At 43.1% G+C, this 16,210-nt stretch overlaps 1 protein-coding gene across 1 annotated transcript in view; it reads left to right on the forward strand.

The window, feature by feature from the left end:
• Fkbp9 (FK506 binding protein 9) overlaps positions 1 to 16,210 on the forward strand; it is a 47,302-nt gene that overhangs the window by 25,297 nt on the left and 5,795 nt on the right. The window contains exons 6-8 of the mRNA NM_012056.2: positions 3,301 to 3,446; positions 11,365 to 11,551; positions 16,012 to 16,157. Coding sequence (NP_036186.2) covers positions 3,301 to 3,446; positions 11,365 to 11,551; positions 16,012 to 16,157 — 479 coding nt within the window. The remainder of the gene's footprint in view (positions 1 to 3,300; positions 3,447 to 11,364; positions 11,552 to 16,011; positions 16,158 to 16,210) is intronic.

Here is a 16,210-nt window from a genome sequence, read left to right on the forward strand (position 1 = left end):
TATATGAGTGTTTTGCCTGCATTTATATATGTGCACCTCATGTGTACCTGATGTTCACAGAGGACAGAATGTATTGGATCTCTTGGAACTAGAGTTATGTATGGTCGTGAGCCACCCTGTGGGTGCTGAGAACTGAACTTGGTCCTCTGCAAGAGCAACAAGTACTCTTAACTGCTGAGCCATCTTTCTATCCCCGGTTGAACCATTTTTATAAGTTTCTCTCTTCTTCCTCTTTCTTCTCCTCCTCTTTTATTTCTCTCCTTCCTCAATTCATCCTTTTAAAAGTTTATAGTTTGGGATTGAACCCCAGGGTCTCACACTGAGCTACAACCTAAGCCCTTAAGATTTCTTTTTTTTTTTTTTTTTTTTTTTTTTTCTTTCTTGAGATCAGGTATTCCTGTGTAGCTCAGACTGGTTTTAAATTACAAATTCTAGGATTACAGGTGCACATCCCTTCATATAGCTTGAACACTTTAGTTATCATCCAATGTGAGGGTGTGTGTGTTTTAATATAAATGCAAGCAGATGCCGATGTTGATTTAATTCCTTTCCTTTTAGTTTATAGTTTATGGATATGGTATGTCTCTCTGTGTGTGTATGTATATAACATGTCATAAAAGATTATATACTTTACATATAATTCAACAGAGGAAAATTTTCCACATTGCTGCATTGAGAGAACTCCTTTAGTTTTCACATCTGCGTAGTTTCCCACTGGGCAGGTATAAAGTGTTTATATCATCATCCTATTGCATTTGACTTGTCTTTATACTTTTCTGTTACAAAGAAAAATCTTCTTAGTGCATGTTTGCTATTACATTTTACATTTCAGCTTGCTTCTATCCTTTATTCCTTGGAATTACATTTCTAATTAAAGACCATTTCAGCCTGGCAGAGTGGTATGTGCCTGTGTTCCCAGCTACTTGGGAGGTTGAGACAAGAGGATTACTTGAGCTCTGGTGTTAGAAGCTGGCCTAGGCAACATGGGGATGGCCCTGTTGAAGGAAGTAAGGGAGGGAGGAAGGGAAGGAGGGAAGAAGGTGGAGAGATCATTTTTTGGGCATGCTGGATTTCTGTCCACACGATGGAACTACTGTTTCTGCAGGTTTTTAGTAGTTTTCCACTTGAGTACAGTGGAATCTCATCCATTCTAACCAATATAATATTCCATTGTATAGATTTGGTCCTAAACTTATACAATCAATTCTTTCTGGGGGCCATTTATGGTTTTCCTACCTTTTGACATTTAAAAAGAGTTGTAGTGATTTTTTTTTTTTTTTGCCCGGGTCTTCAAGTATAATATTATTTCTGAGAAGAATCTTTGGGGCAAAGCTTAAATATATATATTTAATTTTAATGTATTCTTAATTCAAATGGAATTACACTGCTTTCCCTTTTCCACCCTCTTTTGATAGTATTCTCTGGGTATCATTTAGAAGTAAGACCCAAATGTGGTTGCTTAGGTCTTCAATCCTAGCACTTGGAAGGCTGAGGCAGGAGGATTGTCTTAAGTTTTTATGCTAGCTTGGTCTCAAATCATACAACAAAACAAATAAAGCTTTGTTAACTTTCAAGAGAAAAATCATACTTAAGGTTTTAATCTGAAGTTCTTTGATGGTTATTGTTTCTGTATATTTATTTGGAAATCTTTTATTATTATTTTCCCCTATTTTTATGTTAATGGTATTGTAATTTGTCATTTTCTTATTGATACGAAGAAATGAATCCTTTTATGGTTGATTTGTTGAAAATATTTTTTCTGCTTACATTTAAAGTTTGTGTTATATATTTAGTATTTTGACTATAATACAGCATGAGAAAGTTGTCTGCTCTTGTCTGATTGGCATGTTAGGTGCAACCTACTTCTGGGTATTTCCCCCTTAGAGTTGGGAAAATTTCTGCTATGATTTTATTGAAAATAATATGATATGCCTTGAACTTGAAGTTCTTCCTCCTTTTCCTGTGCCTAGATATGGTTTTTAAATTATGTTCCACATATCTCGAATGTTCTATTCATGCTCTATTGATCTATCTTTGATATTGTCTGAATATTCCAATTCCCCCACCCTGTCTTCAGGCTCCAATAATCTGTCTTCCTCTTGATGCAGAATGCTGGTGAGACTCTCCAACTTATACTGAGATGTTCATTTCCAGTTTTTCAGTTTGGATTTTTTTCTAGTATTTTAGAAGACATATGTATGTATTTATGTTTGTACATACATTATGTACACACAAGGACAGCTGTCAACAGTGGTCGCAACCTCACAGAGCTGGAGGTACAGGAAGGTTTAGGCTGCTGGCCTGGGTGTTGGGAACTGAACTCTCTCCGTCTTAACTGCTGAGCCATCTCTAGCTATTCAGGGTTTCTCTTTATTAAATTATTATAATATTAATTTATTACATGCTGTATTGACTTCCTCATGTTCTTGTTTCTTTCTATTCTCTCTCAGTCAATCCCTGAGTTTGTGTTCTGTTTGATTTCCTTGAATATATTTATAATTATTCTTTTGAATTCTTTCCTGGGATTTCATCTAATTCGATTTGTAGGCCATCCTATGGAATTAGTAATTTTTGTTGGAGTCAGGTTGTATTTATTTTACACAGTCTTTATGTTGTTTTATTTTACACTGGGTTTTGTTATCTTGCCAGTGGAAGTGTCTGCTGTACTCAAGAGGAGGGGTGGGCTTCAGTCCCTGAGGTGTCCCTGAGGTGTCCCTGAGGTGTCACTTTTGTCTGCTAGAGTGGCTCAGTCCCAGACTTTTGCAGAGTTGAACACGAGCTCCCCAGACAATGCCTGTCAAAGGGAAGGCTCACTATGAAATTGCAACAAAACACAATCGTTTAAACATTAGTTATTTTAGGAAGTAGGAAACATGAATAGTACTCTGTACACATGAGCTGTGGGTGTGAGTAGGAAGGGAAAAATCAGAGTAAGACTAGTAGTGTTTGTGCTTAAGTAAGGAAAGGTGAGGGAGGAAATACAAGTATGTGAATACCAGGGGCAGATAGGGAACTAACTGGGAAGGAGATGAGGCAACGCCCAGCAGCTGCATTGTATGGCTGCGTCTCACACCCACACCCCTTTTATCATGTGACCATACAGATAGTAAGTACAATGTGCTGTTCCTGCAGATGCTCCTGTGTTCCCCATTCCAGGGGCTGTGTCCTCAGATTCTATGGTTGAGCTGCTCTGGGGTGTGGAGTTACCTGTGGCCTTTGGCATCGGGATTCTGAGTAATTTCCCCAGCTGCCATGTGTGTCCCTTATGAATGACCTCATCTTTTCCTCCTTCTGTCTTAGCTATTCACGGAACCACACCTTTGACACATACATTGGGCAGGGCTATGTGATTCCTGGGATGGATGAAGGCTTACTTGGTGTCTGCATTGGGGAGAGGCGAAGGATTGTGGTCCCTCCTCACCTGGGCTACGGAGAAAAAGGCAGAGGTGTGTATTACCCGCTCTCCTTACTAACTGGCTACTTCCACGTTGCTCAGTTCAGTACTTCTAGACACAAAACAGGGAGTCTAAATCCAGCCGAAGACTCCGTCCCACTGATGCTTTTCATTTCTAGAGCTATTGGTTTGCAACAGCTTTCCACCCCCATATCCCTTTTCTTTCTGACCAATGTAAAATCTGTGCCATTAATGAAAGAATTGCATGGTGAATTCTACCTTGTTTTACCAATTCTTAACATTTTACTAATATATGTTAAATAATTTTTATTTTAATTTTACATGTATGAATATTTTCCCTGCATGTATGTAAGGATACTACGGGTGTGTAGTGTCTGAAGAGGCCAGAAGAGGACACTGGATCCCTTGGAACTGGAGTCACAGACAGTTGTGAGCTGCTGTGTGGGTGCTGGGAGCTGAATCTTGGTTCCTCTGGAAGAGCAGCCAGTGTTCTTTAATGATGAACCATCTTTCCAGCCCCAACATTTACTGTATTTTAACTGCCTTTGTATCTCTTTATTTATTTTAATTAAGGTGGTTGAAAGTAAGTGTAACTTCACCCCTTTTGTTTTTTATTTTACACATTAAGAAATCCCCCCTCCTTTAGCTGTACAATTCAGCAACATTAGTAACCGTAGTGAGTTTTGTAGTAATCACCTTAATCCTGTGAACACTTTGTCACCTTAAGAGAAAACTATCTTTAAAAGGTTGTAGAAAGAGCTCAGTGTGGTGGAACAGGCCTGCAGTCCCAACACTATGGAGGTGGAAGCAGGAGAGTCAGGAATCCAAGGTCATTGTTGGCTACATAAAGAATTTGGGGCTAGCCTGACCTTGTTTCAAAAACAAAACAAAACAAAACAAATAAAAACAAACAAAACAAACAATGGACAAAACAGATGCAAATAATATCTGTTAGCTTTAGGAGTTTAAAAAAAAAAAAAAAACTAGAATGATAAATAATACCTCCAAGTCTCCCTAAATCACACCACCAGAAGTTAATGCTACTGAGATAAGCGTAGCACATCAAAAATGTCCATGTATCTGTGAATATATGCTTATTAAAAATGTATTTAAAACTTACATGATATTTAAAAAAAGGTATTTGCTGGTGTGATTAAGGACCTTGAAGCAGGAATAGTGTTCCCATTATCCAGATGGCCCTGAGATGCTTTGAGGGCCTTTGAGGGAGTCAGGATGTTAGCTCTGGGAGAAGGTAATACACTTCATTTAGACTGAGGAAGGGACCATGGTCATGATGCAGATTGCCTTTGGTCAGGGGAAACAAAAGGAGGACACCCTGCCAGTGCCTTTAAACTATGTCCCTGCTGACTTCCAGAACTGTGTCTGTTTGCTTGTCTTCTTCCTACCTTGTCCTGTTACCTCCCACCTCTTCTATATCTCCCCTTTCCCTTCCCTTTTCCCTCCCCTCCCCTGGCCACAGAACTTAGGGCCCTGTATATCCTAGGCAAGTGCTTTACTACTGGGCTTCATCCTTAGCCCAGTTTTTGTGGTTTCAAGCCCCTAAATTTGTAGTAAATTTTTATTCCAGTGGTAGATATTTCTGTACTTTTGGATATGTGTGTAGGGTTTGTATGTAAGTTAAAAAGAAATGTATGTACTAAGTATAGGGTACTTGCCTATATCTGTGGCTCTAGGGAGGTGGATGCAGGGCAATTGAAAGTTCAAGACCAACCTGGGCTACATAGGTAGGCCCTTTCTCAAAGACAGAGAAGAAAAATAAAGAAGGCCCTACCTATCTTATTCATACTGAAAAGGAGGTCACCTTCTCATCATAGTGTGCTGTACTTCCTCTCTTCACCCGGTTTGTGTGAACAATTTTGTATGTCACATATAAAATTTTGCTTGCACGTCTAGCTTTTAATAGCTAAGCCATCTCTCCAGCCTATCAATGATATTTTTAGTAGCTGCATAGTATTTAATATTTAAAACTATTTTTCCATTATTTTTTTCTCTTGAATTATTTTTTGCTGACATGCTTAGATTTTCTTAGGAAAATTTGATAATGGTCGTTGTCACAGTTTTATATTCCTTTTGCTACTGGAATTCTAACTGATCTCATTGGCTGAACATGCTCACTTTGTTCACCCTCTTCTGATTTCTATTCACATAAAATGTGGATCTTGGGAATTTTTTTCCTGGAGGTTTCCTCAGAGAGGATCCAAGACACATCAATCTTATTAGAAACTAGAGGGTACAACTGAGAAGCAGCTTTTCCTCTCTGATTTAAATTTCTGGTTTTCCGGACCATAAAAGCTTAAGGAGTATGAGCTGGAGCCAGGTGTGGTAATGCATGCTGTGATCTTAGTACTCGGAGGCAGAGGCAGGGGGCGGGGGGCAGGGGTCCGGGGGGCAGGGGTCCGGGGGCAGGAGGCAGGAAGCTATGGAGTTTAAGGCCATCTTCCCTGTCATAGTTACGATCTAATGCTGTGATAAGGCAGCAATGACCAAGGCAACTGTAGAAGAGTTTATTTGGGGCTTACAGTTTCAGAGGGTTTGTAGTCCATGATGACAGTGCAAAGGCATGATGCCATGAACAGCTAAGAGCTTAGATCTGTAAGTAGGAGGCACTAAGGGCTAACTAGGAATGTCATGAACCTTTGAGACCTTAAAGACTGCCTCTTGTACATCTTCCAACAAGGCCATACCTCCTAATCCATCTCAAATACTTTCACCCACTGGGGACCAAATATTTAAACCATTAAACTTAACTAAGTAGTAACTTTGAGGCCAACCTGGGCTACATGAGACCCTCTCCTAAAAAAGAAAGGAGAGAGAAACCAATGTCTAGGGAGAGAGGAAGAAAGAGGAGGAGGAAGAAGAAAAGGAAAAAGATGAGGTATTTATGCAGTGGTAAAATGTTTGCATAGCATCTATGAGGCTCTGGCTTCATTACTCAGTAATGAAATGAATGAATGAATGGATGGATGGACAATGAAATGAATAAATGAATAAATATGTAAAATGGGCCTTGCTTTGTGTCCTGTTTAGAGTTTTATAATTTTTTTTTTCCTGGCTTTTCAAGACAGGGTTTCTCTGTGTAGCCCTGGCTGTCCTGGAACTCACTCTGTAGACCAGGCTGGCCTCGAACTCAGAAATCTGCCTGCCTCTGCCTCCCAAGTGCTGGGATTAAAGGCGTGCGCCACCACGCCCGGCTGTTTAGAGTTTTGATGCTACTGTTTTTATACTGTGCCAGGTTTTAGTTCTGGCCAACCGTACACAGAGGTGGATAGTTTCTGAGCACTCTTATTTCATTATGACTTGAAGAATAATCCTTCCTGCCTTAAAACAAAACAAAACAAAACAAAACAAAACAAAACAAAACACACCGATGAAAACCATTTGTTTAAAGTTTTTTTTTTTTTTTTTTTTTTTCCTTTTGGCTGTCCATCAAGTATGAGACTGAGCACCACACAGAATTAAATGGTGCTTTGGGAAATATCCGAAGAGACTGCTCCATCCTGAATCCCACGTTATAGTAGGGGAGGGCTCCTCTGGGTCAGCATGCAGTGGCTTTTGGGAGGGTTACATAGGACTTCATGGTGATCCCTGGAGCACTGGCCTAGAAACAGATGAGGAAGCAGTTACGCTTAGCTTGTGGCTTCCTTTCAGCACACTGGAGTGCCAGGCACTAACAGGGTCTCTGTAAAATCTATGGCAACAGTGACCCTCTTGTGGTGGTCACAGACTCTGCCGACATTTTGTTTTGTTGAAGCTGTTTCACCTCTAGGGTTAGTAAAAGCAGAATAAGATTTCCAGATGTTCTGGTCTTCTCTGCCACCTGGCATGTTCTGTGAGGACAGCTCAGGAATTTAGATTCTTATGTGTGTTTACGTGTTGAGGGGTGGGTCTCTTGTTATAGAAGTGAACTTCCCTGTGGTTTTCTATTCTCCCAAACTGTCTTTTCTGTACTTTTTAGAAGAGAGTGTGGAAAATAATTGCTATTTTACCCACTTGTATCTGGGACTGTATGTGTGTGTTGTTGTATATGTGTATGGGCATGCATGCCTACTAGATGTTACATGTGTTGTATATGTGTGTGCACATGTGCATGGAGGTTGTGTATATGCATTTGTTATATATGTGTTAGCATTGTTGGCTGGAGGACCCTGTCTTTAAAAAAATAAAAAGAATGGAAGGAAGGAAGGAAGGAAGGAAAGAAGGAAGGAAGGAAAAGTGGATGGTGCCCATACGAACGTACACAGAAGAAAGGGTTACTATAATCATTGTTCAGATAAGAGAGAAAGACCTACAAAAGTGGAACAATTGCTTAAGGCCACAGAATGGAGCCACAATTAGACCCAAAGCTTTATCACGAGTCTGTGTCACAGGGTAAGTCCCCATTTTCCAATGAATTGCTGGTTTCCATTTGTAGTGAACTGAGAACTCAAACCAGAACTTCCAGAGAGCTTGAGGGCAAATTAGTGAGGACCAGGAAGTGGGAGAGTTTTCTTCACAGCCAGGCTGCCAGCAGCCTTTTGTGTCTGCCTTGCTGGCCCCTTTGGGGCTCAAGACTCTGTCTTGTGTTCAAGCTCCGTTCTCTGCTTTTATAGGCTAACAGACTCCATTTGCTGGTCCATCAAAGATGCATTGAGTAATCTGAAGCCCGCATTCTGCTTAGGTGTTGGGATCCCATCAGGAAACAAGACAAGCAATAACTCTGCCCACACCCAGCCAGGATCATCACTGATAGGCACACTAGCATGTTTGTCTCTGCATTAACAAAGCACCTGGGAGACTGACCCACATTAACTTCCTAGAAGCTGACAAGCCAGCCTGGAGTTAATATGGAACTCACTGAGTGGGTGTGCATCTGTTCTCAGCTCATCAAGGTGTTTGTGTCAAAGATGTTGACTTAGTCATCAGCAGAGTGCTTGGTGAGCTGGTGGCAGATCCCATTAACACGCTGGTCTGGAATTAATTCCATTTTCTCCTGTAGCAGCAGACCCTGTTTCCCAAGGGGTCATTTTATTCATCTTAATCATGTTTAGTATCTGCCTACTTAGCCATCTATGTCTGAGAAAGGTTAAGTTAATCACATGCCATTAACATAGTCATTATTTCTCTTGTTTTTTTTCACACAGTGTACCTCTGACTGGCCTGAAGTCACTTTGTAGACCAGGCTGATCTAGAAATTACAGAGATCCACCTGCCTCTGCATCATGAGTTCTGGGATTAAAGACATGAACCACCATGCCCAGACATAGTTTTTTTAAATAGTCACCTAGGAAAAAAATTTCCTGGTCCCTCTCAAGCTCAGAGGTTCTTGAACATTGGAGCAGATGCGAATTATTTATTACAGGGTGTTGTGTGGCAGCGGGCCAGGTCTGGGCATTTTCACTTGAATCCAGACTTGAGGGTCAGGCACTGACAATTTTAATTTTAATTTTTGAGATAGTGTCTCTCTATATAGCCCAGGATAACTCTGGAACTCAATCATCAGTCTCCCTACCACTGCAGAAACTATTTTAAAGTCTCTCTCTCTCTCTATATATATATGCATGTTTCTTTCTTTCTTTTTTCCTGCGTTTTAATGAATATTCTTTTTAAAATTAAATTTATTTATTCACTTTACAACCCAATATCAGCCCTTCCTCTCCTCCTAGTACTTCTTCATGCAAGTCCTTTCCCCCCATTCCTCTTACAAGGGGATGTTCCCCCCCCCATGCCACCCCTCATCCTCACTCCCCACTCCCCTCCACCTCACATCCCCCACCCCTCACTTCCCACCTTCTTACCCTCCCCAACCTTCCCACCCTGCATATTAAGTCAATGGGGAGTAGGTACACCCTTCCTACTTGAGGCCAAAGTTGTCCACTTAGGGGTATGAGATCTGCAGACAGGTTGGTGACAGGCTCAAGGACAGCTCCTGCTCCAGTTGTTTGGGATACCTGCATGAAGTCCAAGCTGCTCATCTGCTACATATGTGCAGGGGGCCTGGTTCCTGCCCATGCTTGCTGTTTGGTTGTTTGTTTGTTGGGGCCAACCTGCAGCTCTCATGTCTGGGTTCGAGCCTGGGAGGCATTTTGGAACTGAAAGAAAAGAGGGAATCTAGGCGTGTAGAGAGAGAAATGGAGGCAAGACAGTATTCTGATCAAGACTCCAATTTTTAATGGTGGACACTCTTTATAAAGGAGAGGGGAAGCCCATTCCTGCCAAATCATCCTTGGAGCCCAGCTGCAGGTAACCAGGTGTAGGCTCCGGAATAGCTAGGTGGACTCCCAGCAGGTAGCAGCAACAGCAGAGCCTGAACAATAGAGTGATCCAGGTTGGCAGGCTCCACCCTAGGTGATCTCCTTAGTGATAAGCAAAGTCAAGGTCTGACTCAGCCTGCTTCAGGCTTGTGGGGGGAGGTTACAGTTGTTCAGTCTCTGGGAGCCCCAAGGGTCCAGTTTAGTTGACTCTGTTGGTCTTCCTGTGGAGTCTCTGTCCTCTTTGGGTCCCTCAATCTTTCTCCCAGCTCTTCCATAAGAGTTCCCAAACTTTATCTACTGTTTGAATGTGAGTCTCTGCATCTCTTTTGATTGGCTGTGGGGTGGAGCCTCTCAGAAGAGAGTTATGTTAGGTTCTCAGGGACTGGTTCTTGCCATATGGGATGGGTCTCAATTTAAGGTTGTCATTGATTACCCATTCCCTCAGTCTCCTCTCTTTGTTCCTGCACATCGTGTAGGCAGGACACATTTTGGGTTGAAGGCTTTGTGGGTGGGTTGTTGTCCTTAACCTTCCACTGAGAGTCCTTCCTGGCTACAGGAAGTGGCCACCTTAGAATCCATATCCCTATTGCTAGGAATCTCAGCTCGAGTTCCCCTTACATCCTCTGGGGCCTTTCAGCCCATCTCTTTCTGCCCATTGCAGATCTCTGGCACATCCTAGAGATTGCCCCTGCCTCCCAGCCAATCTTCCTTCTCTCTCCCTTGCTCTCCCTACATATTATCTCCCCCCATTCTGCTCCCACTTCCATTCTTCCATCGACACAGAAAGAGATAATAGTTGACAGAAAGCAGAGGAGTGAGGTTTATCCTGAGTAGTCACGTTGGGAGGAGAAACAGATCAAGAAGTTGATGGGTCCATGGTTCAGTGGCTCTGTCATGAGGCTGAGGCTGAGGCTGAGGCTGAGGCTGAGGCTGAGGCTGAGGCTGAGGCTGAGGTATAGGGCAGGAGGTTTGTGTAACTAAGCAGGCCTGAAGTGTGTGGTTCTGCCCATCACTGACTTATAATTGTCTTGCCTCTCCCTAAAGGCAATTTATTTATCATTATTAACTTTATCAGTAGCTAATGAGGGGTCAGTCTGGAAGAGCAACTCTGGGTAGAAAGCTGATTCAAGGGATCTTCTATACCAGGACATGATCTGGAGGTTTGTAGTCTACACAATAAGTCCCTGTCTTTAAAAAAAAAAAAGTAAAAATGTTGATGATGTGAAAGTTAAAAAAAAAATCAAATAATGTAATTTGCCATCTTTGCAGAATATAAAAATCAAAACAAAACAAAACCAACCCCCAATCAGTCCCAAAAGGTATATACCCAGAGAGACACTGCCTCAGAACGACAAATTAAAAGCAAAGCGTCAGTGCCTGATCCTCCTTCTGAGACATTACCAGTGGTCTCAGTCTTGTTTGGATTCAGGTAAAAATGCAGACACCTGGCCCGCTACTGCTCAACCCTCTGTAAGCGATAAGTAATTCTTTTTTTTTTTTTTTTTTTTTAAATTAGGTATTTTCCTCGTTTACATTTCCAATGCTGATAAGTAATTCTTAACTGTACCAACATTCAAGAACCTCTGAGTCTGAGAAGGACCTGGGTCACTGTATTCCTTATCAGACCCACCTGCTGGTCCTGGGGAGGCGAGTGTGCTGTGGTGGGCGTGTTCATTGATTCCCTGGGTCTGCCTTTAGGGAGCATTCCTGGCTCAGCCGTGCTGGTGTTCGACATCCACGTGATTGACTTTCACAACCCTTCGGATTCCATCAGCATCACTTCCCACTACAAGCCTCCAGACTGCTCGGTGCTGAGTAAGAAGGGGGATTACCTCAAATACCACTACAATGCCTCACTCCTGGATGGGACTCTGCTGGACTCCACGTAAGGGTATCTGGGAACCAGATGTGGAGGGAACCTTTGGTAGTACTTCCCACTGTGATGCTGGGTGGGAGTTGTTTGGTCCAACCTTCCGTATTGTGTAGTGTAAGCTTTCTCTGCTCAGCGCATTATTATGGAGTTTCCTGCCACAGATCTTCCCTGCTCTAGACTGTTTCTTACCTGGCAGAACACTCTTTCTCAGTCAGATCTATATTTAATAACTAGACCCTTGGAGTCAGATGCAGGGACAAACACCCATAATTCCAGTGCTTAGGAAGCTGCAGAAGGAGATAGAAAGCCAGAGGCAAACGTGGACACATAGTAAGAACCCGTGTCAAGGTCTGCTACAGGACTCTGCTTTCTTTGTCCTAGACAGTTTCAGCACTGCGTCCCACCCTGCCCAGGTTGCTTGGCCTCTTTGCTTTTGTCCCCACTTATATGTCCTTCCTGTTTTCAAACACATCCATGAATTCCTGGGAGGAAACTCCTCCTGCTTCTAAAGTCTCCTAACCCTTACCCCCCAGCCTTAAGTTACTTTTGTGTCCGTTATGATCTGGATACTTTAGAGATACCTGATTTCTTATTCATAGTTTTTCCTATTTCTTCTTCATAGTCTTCCCCAGAGTATCTGTAGCACTAACGGATCATATAATAAATGTTAGCTGATAGAAATAAACCTGAAGATCATAAAAAATAATGTAAAAACAAGTTTGCTTCCTGTGACTCTGAATCTCAAGTGTGTCTGGAAATTGAATCAGTCTTCTCTGGGAAAGAGTCATTTTCAGACTTTATATTTTTGTCTAAGAACATCCACTGATATGCTGAGCCTGATTTAGGTGTCTGAGTCCAGAGTTGGAGAGCTGATTGTCCTGGAGCCTCCCCTTTACCGGTCACTTTGCCCTCTAGCTCTGAGTCTGGCTTTGGACTATGAGGTTCTGCAAGCTGTGGCACATTCAGTGTTATTTCATCAAAATCCAAAACCCTCTTATTATTAGAAGTACTATTTATGCACCTCTAAAACCACAGAAGTTTTGCCCTGTCAGTCAGTCATAATCACAGAGATGTTAAAATGAGGAGGGAAAGATAGCACATTTTAGGATTGTAACCTTAGGGGCCCTGACTCACAGAGAGGTTTACAACAGACCTTGCAGAGCGATCCCAGCCACTGGGTGTGAAAGTATTCAGAGGCAGTGGGAAGGATGAGAGAGCTCACACATGTGAAAATGGCCCAGCAGTCAGCACTCCTGTCTCTGCTCTGCTGCTCAGACCAAGAATGGGGAAGTGGGGCTGGGAGACAAAGAAATTCCTTCTTATCTGTGTAGGATACACATGTCTGAGAGGCAGAGATCAGATGTCCTGCCCTCTGATATGTTTGGTGGAGTCACCGTCTTCTTAGGAGCAGGAGCCACAGGATGCAGGGAACCTTCTTTTTAAGATAAACCTCAAGATAAAAATGCTAAATGATAAAGAGAGTCATTTGTTTTACCTGTAAATCCACAGACAAGAGCAGTGGCCACACATCCTTGCTGGTCTTTGTGTGTGTGTGTAAGATTCCAAATAAAGGAATTATGGGAAGGATGGTAGGCACCCACCTTCTTGGTGCCACCTCAAACCCTACCTGGGTACAATCAACACAACCAGTTCACTGGTGTGGTTGCTTGTCATCAAGGCACTGGGTAGCTGCTTCTCTTATCTATTGCTGTGATGAAACACCATAACCAAAGCAAGTTGGGGAGGAAAGGGTTTATTTGGCTTACACTTCCATATCACTGTTCATCATCGAAGGAAGTCCAGACGGGAACTCAGACAGGGCAGGAACCTGGAGGCAGGATCTGATGCAGAGACCATTTGAGGACAACTCTGCAGGTATTCAGGCAGGGAAGTAAACCACAAAGAGATGACGATGAAAACTTGGTTCAGAATGACTTCATCAACCCGGATCAAGACTTCAGGGAGTCTAATACCAGAGGGTTTATTCACAACAAATTTAAACACAGTATAATTTGGAGAAAAGTTTCTTGGTGTCATACAATCCCTGCTGCACAAGGAGGTGTAACTACATTGAAACTTAACTCAGGAACTTGTCATTTCTTCCAAGAAGTTGGGTTTTAGAGGTATGCTCCCTGGCCTAGCTTAAGGGCCTAGGGTAGGCTGTAGCCTGCTCTCAGTCATACAGATAATGTAGAGGTTATTTGGGCTATTAACCACCTCTGGTCATGGTTGTGGGAGCTTGGGGGAACCTCTGGCTATAAAGGTCATTAGCCACCTCTGGTCATGGTTGTATGAGTTTGATATGGCTTGGCCCAACAGATAACATAGGTCACCAGGCTGTTTAATCACTTCCAGGTCCCAGCTTTCTGGAAAAACAGGTTATGTCCTTACCTTTGAAAGACAATCTGTGTGCTTAACATTCCTGGGTTCCCTGGAGATCTATGGGTGCAAGGATGTTCATGGTCCCAGCAGCCATGGTGGAGGGGTGCTGCTTATTGGCTTGGTCTCCCATGACTTGCTCAGTCTGCTTTCTTAAAGAACCCAGGACCACCTGCCCAGGATGATCTGTCCCTCAATGGGCTGGGCCCACTCCTGTCAATCCCTAATTAAGAAAATGCCTTAGGATGGATCATAAGGCCCCCAATGGAGGAGCTAGAGAAAATACCCAAGGAGCTAAAGGGGTCTGCAACCCTATAGGTGGAACAACAATATGAACTAACCAGTACCCCCCAGAGCTCGAGTCTCTAGCTGCATATGTATCAGAAGATGGCCTAGTCAGCCATCAGTGGAAAGAGAGGCCCGTTGGTCTTACAAACTTTATATGCCTCAGTACAGGGGAACGCCAGGGCCAAGAAGTGGGAATGGGTGGGTAGGGAAGTAGGGGGGATATGGGGGGACTTTTGGGATAGCATTGGAAATGTAAATGAAGAAAATACCTAATTAAAAAAAAAGAAAGAAAATGCCTTACAGGCTTGTCTGGGGCTGGCTCTTACTGAGAAACCTTCTTAACTGAGGCTCCCTCTTCTCCGGTGACTCTAGCTAGTGTCAAGTTGGCTGTAAAACTTGCCAGCATAATGCTGCTTTTAGGAGACGTGGAAATTTCAAAGGCCCTGGGGCAAGGAGCCAGGAAGCAGGAAACCTGGGGTCAGGGTTGGAAGAATGCAAGGCATGAGGATGGTGTTTGCACATCTCACAAAATAAGTAAATAAACAAAAATAAAAGACTCCCAAGAAAAGTAGCAATGGAATTGTTTGCTTAGAGGATCTTATTAATGTCTGTGTATTTCAACTGGGTGTTTGTTTATCATGTAAGCAAGGTCTTGAGTATTCTGTGAGACTCAGGGATCTGTACTATTCCAGCTGGGACCTGGAGAGGCTTGACAGCCAGTAGGTCAGAGGTGGCTCCTCCACAGGCCTCTCCCGAGGACATCCTGTGATGGTGGTGTTTGTCTGTGTCATTTTCTCCCTAGGTAGGATAAGCATATTGTCATCTTGGGCTTGCTGAGCCCTGAACATCAGGGAGCCTTGGGAGGGAGGGAAGGAAGTGTAGGTCCTAGCCTGTGGAGTCAGGGAGGTCCCTGGGGACTGTAACCCTAAGGAGATATCTGCTCCTTGTCACCACCTGGTGATGGACACCGAGGAATGGCAGGATATTCCTTGGCAATGAAGTGCATAATAGCTGTCATTTTGCCATTTGGAAAGTGGTAGATTTTTTAGTCATGGCTGAGGCTATGGGGCCAGCTTCTTTCCCCATGTCTCCAGGATCCTGTGGTTAACTTTGTGGTTAATGAAATTCTCATCAGGATCAGCATCCTCCACTCTTTCTTTGCTTTCCAATATGTCAAACATATTTATTATTGACTATTATTATCTCTACGTTCTGGACAAAGAAACCAAAGATATATTTCCCAGGTCAAATGAAGAAGCAGAACCAGGATGCTTTCAAGTGCTCTTAATGTCCGGGCCATCTCTCTAGTACCAGAACCAGGATTCTAACTCAGGCCTTTAATCTAAAATCCTGAGCCTGGTGTTTGGCTGCAGTGCTAGCACTTTAGAGTCTGAGGAAGGAGGATCAGGAGTTTGAGGTCATCCTGGTTATAAAATTATTTCAAGACCATCCTGGGCTACATAGTGTCTCAAAATAAATCAGTACTATACAAAGAATCTACCCCTTGGAGACACTGTAGAATACCAGGAATGCGCCCATGTAGTTCACTGTTCCCGCTCTATATTTTCCAGATCTCCCGTGGGATCCCTCATGGCAGGAAGGCCCAATGCCAGCATGCCCCTGTACCGTGAATTGTTCCTTTTGTCTTGAGTTTTATGTCTTTGCCAGTTTAGAAGCAGGCAGGCTGGTTGTCTTGCAGTTCGTCCTGCCGTGAGTCTGTCAGCCATTTCTTCTTCAGAACTATACATCTTTCGTAGAACACCCTCTGCCACCACTGATAGGTACCTGTTTCCTTTCTTTTCCAGGTGGAACTTAGGCAAAACGTATAACATTGTGTTGGGGTCTGGACAAGTCGTGCTGGGGATGGACATGGGTCTCAGAGAGATGTGCGTGGGAGAGAAGCGGACTGTGATCATCCCGCCCCACCTGGGCTATGGAGAAGCTGGTGTGGGTGAGTGAGTGAGTGAAGGTGTTCAGGAGTGCTGGGAAAGTCACCAGCTGAAC

The sequence above is a fragment of the Mus musculus genome, chromosome 6 (genome assembly GCF_000001635.26).
Source record: "Mus musculus strain C57BL/6J chromosome 6, GRCm38.p6 C57BL/6J".
Classification (NCBI taxonomy): domain Eukaryota; kingdom Metazoa; phylum Chordata; class Mammalia; order Rodentia; family Muridae; genus Mus; species Mus musculus.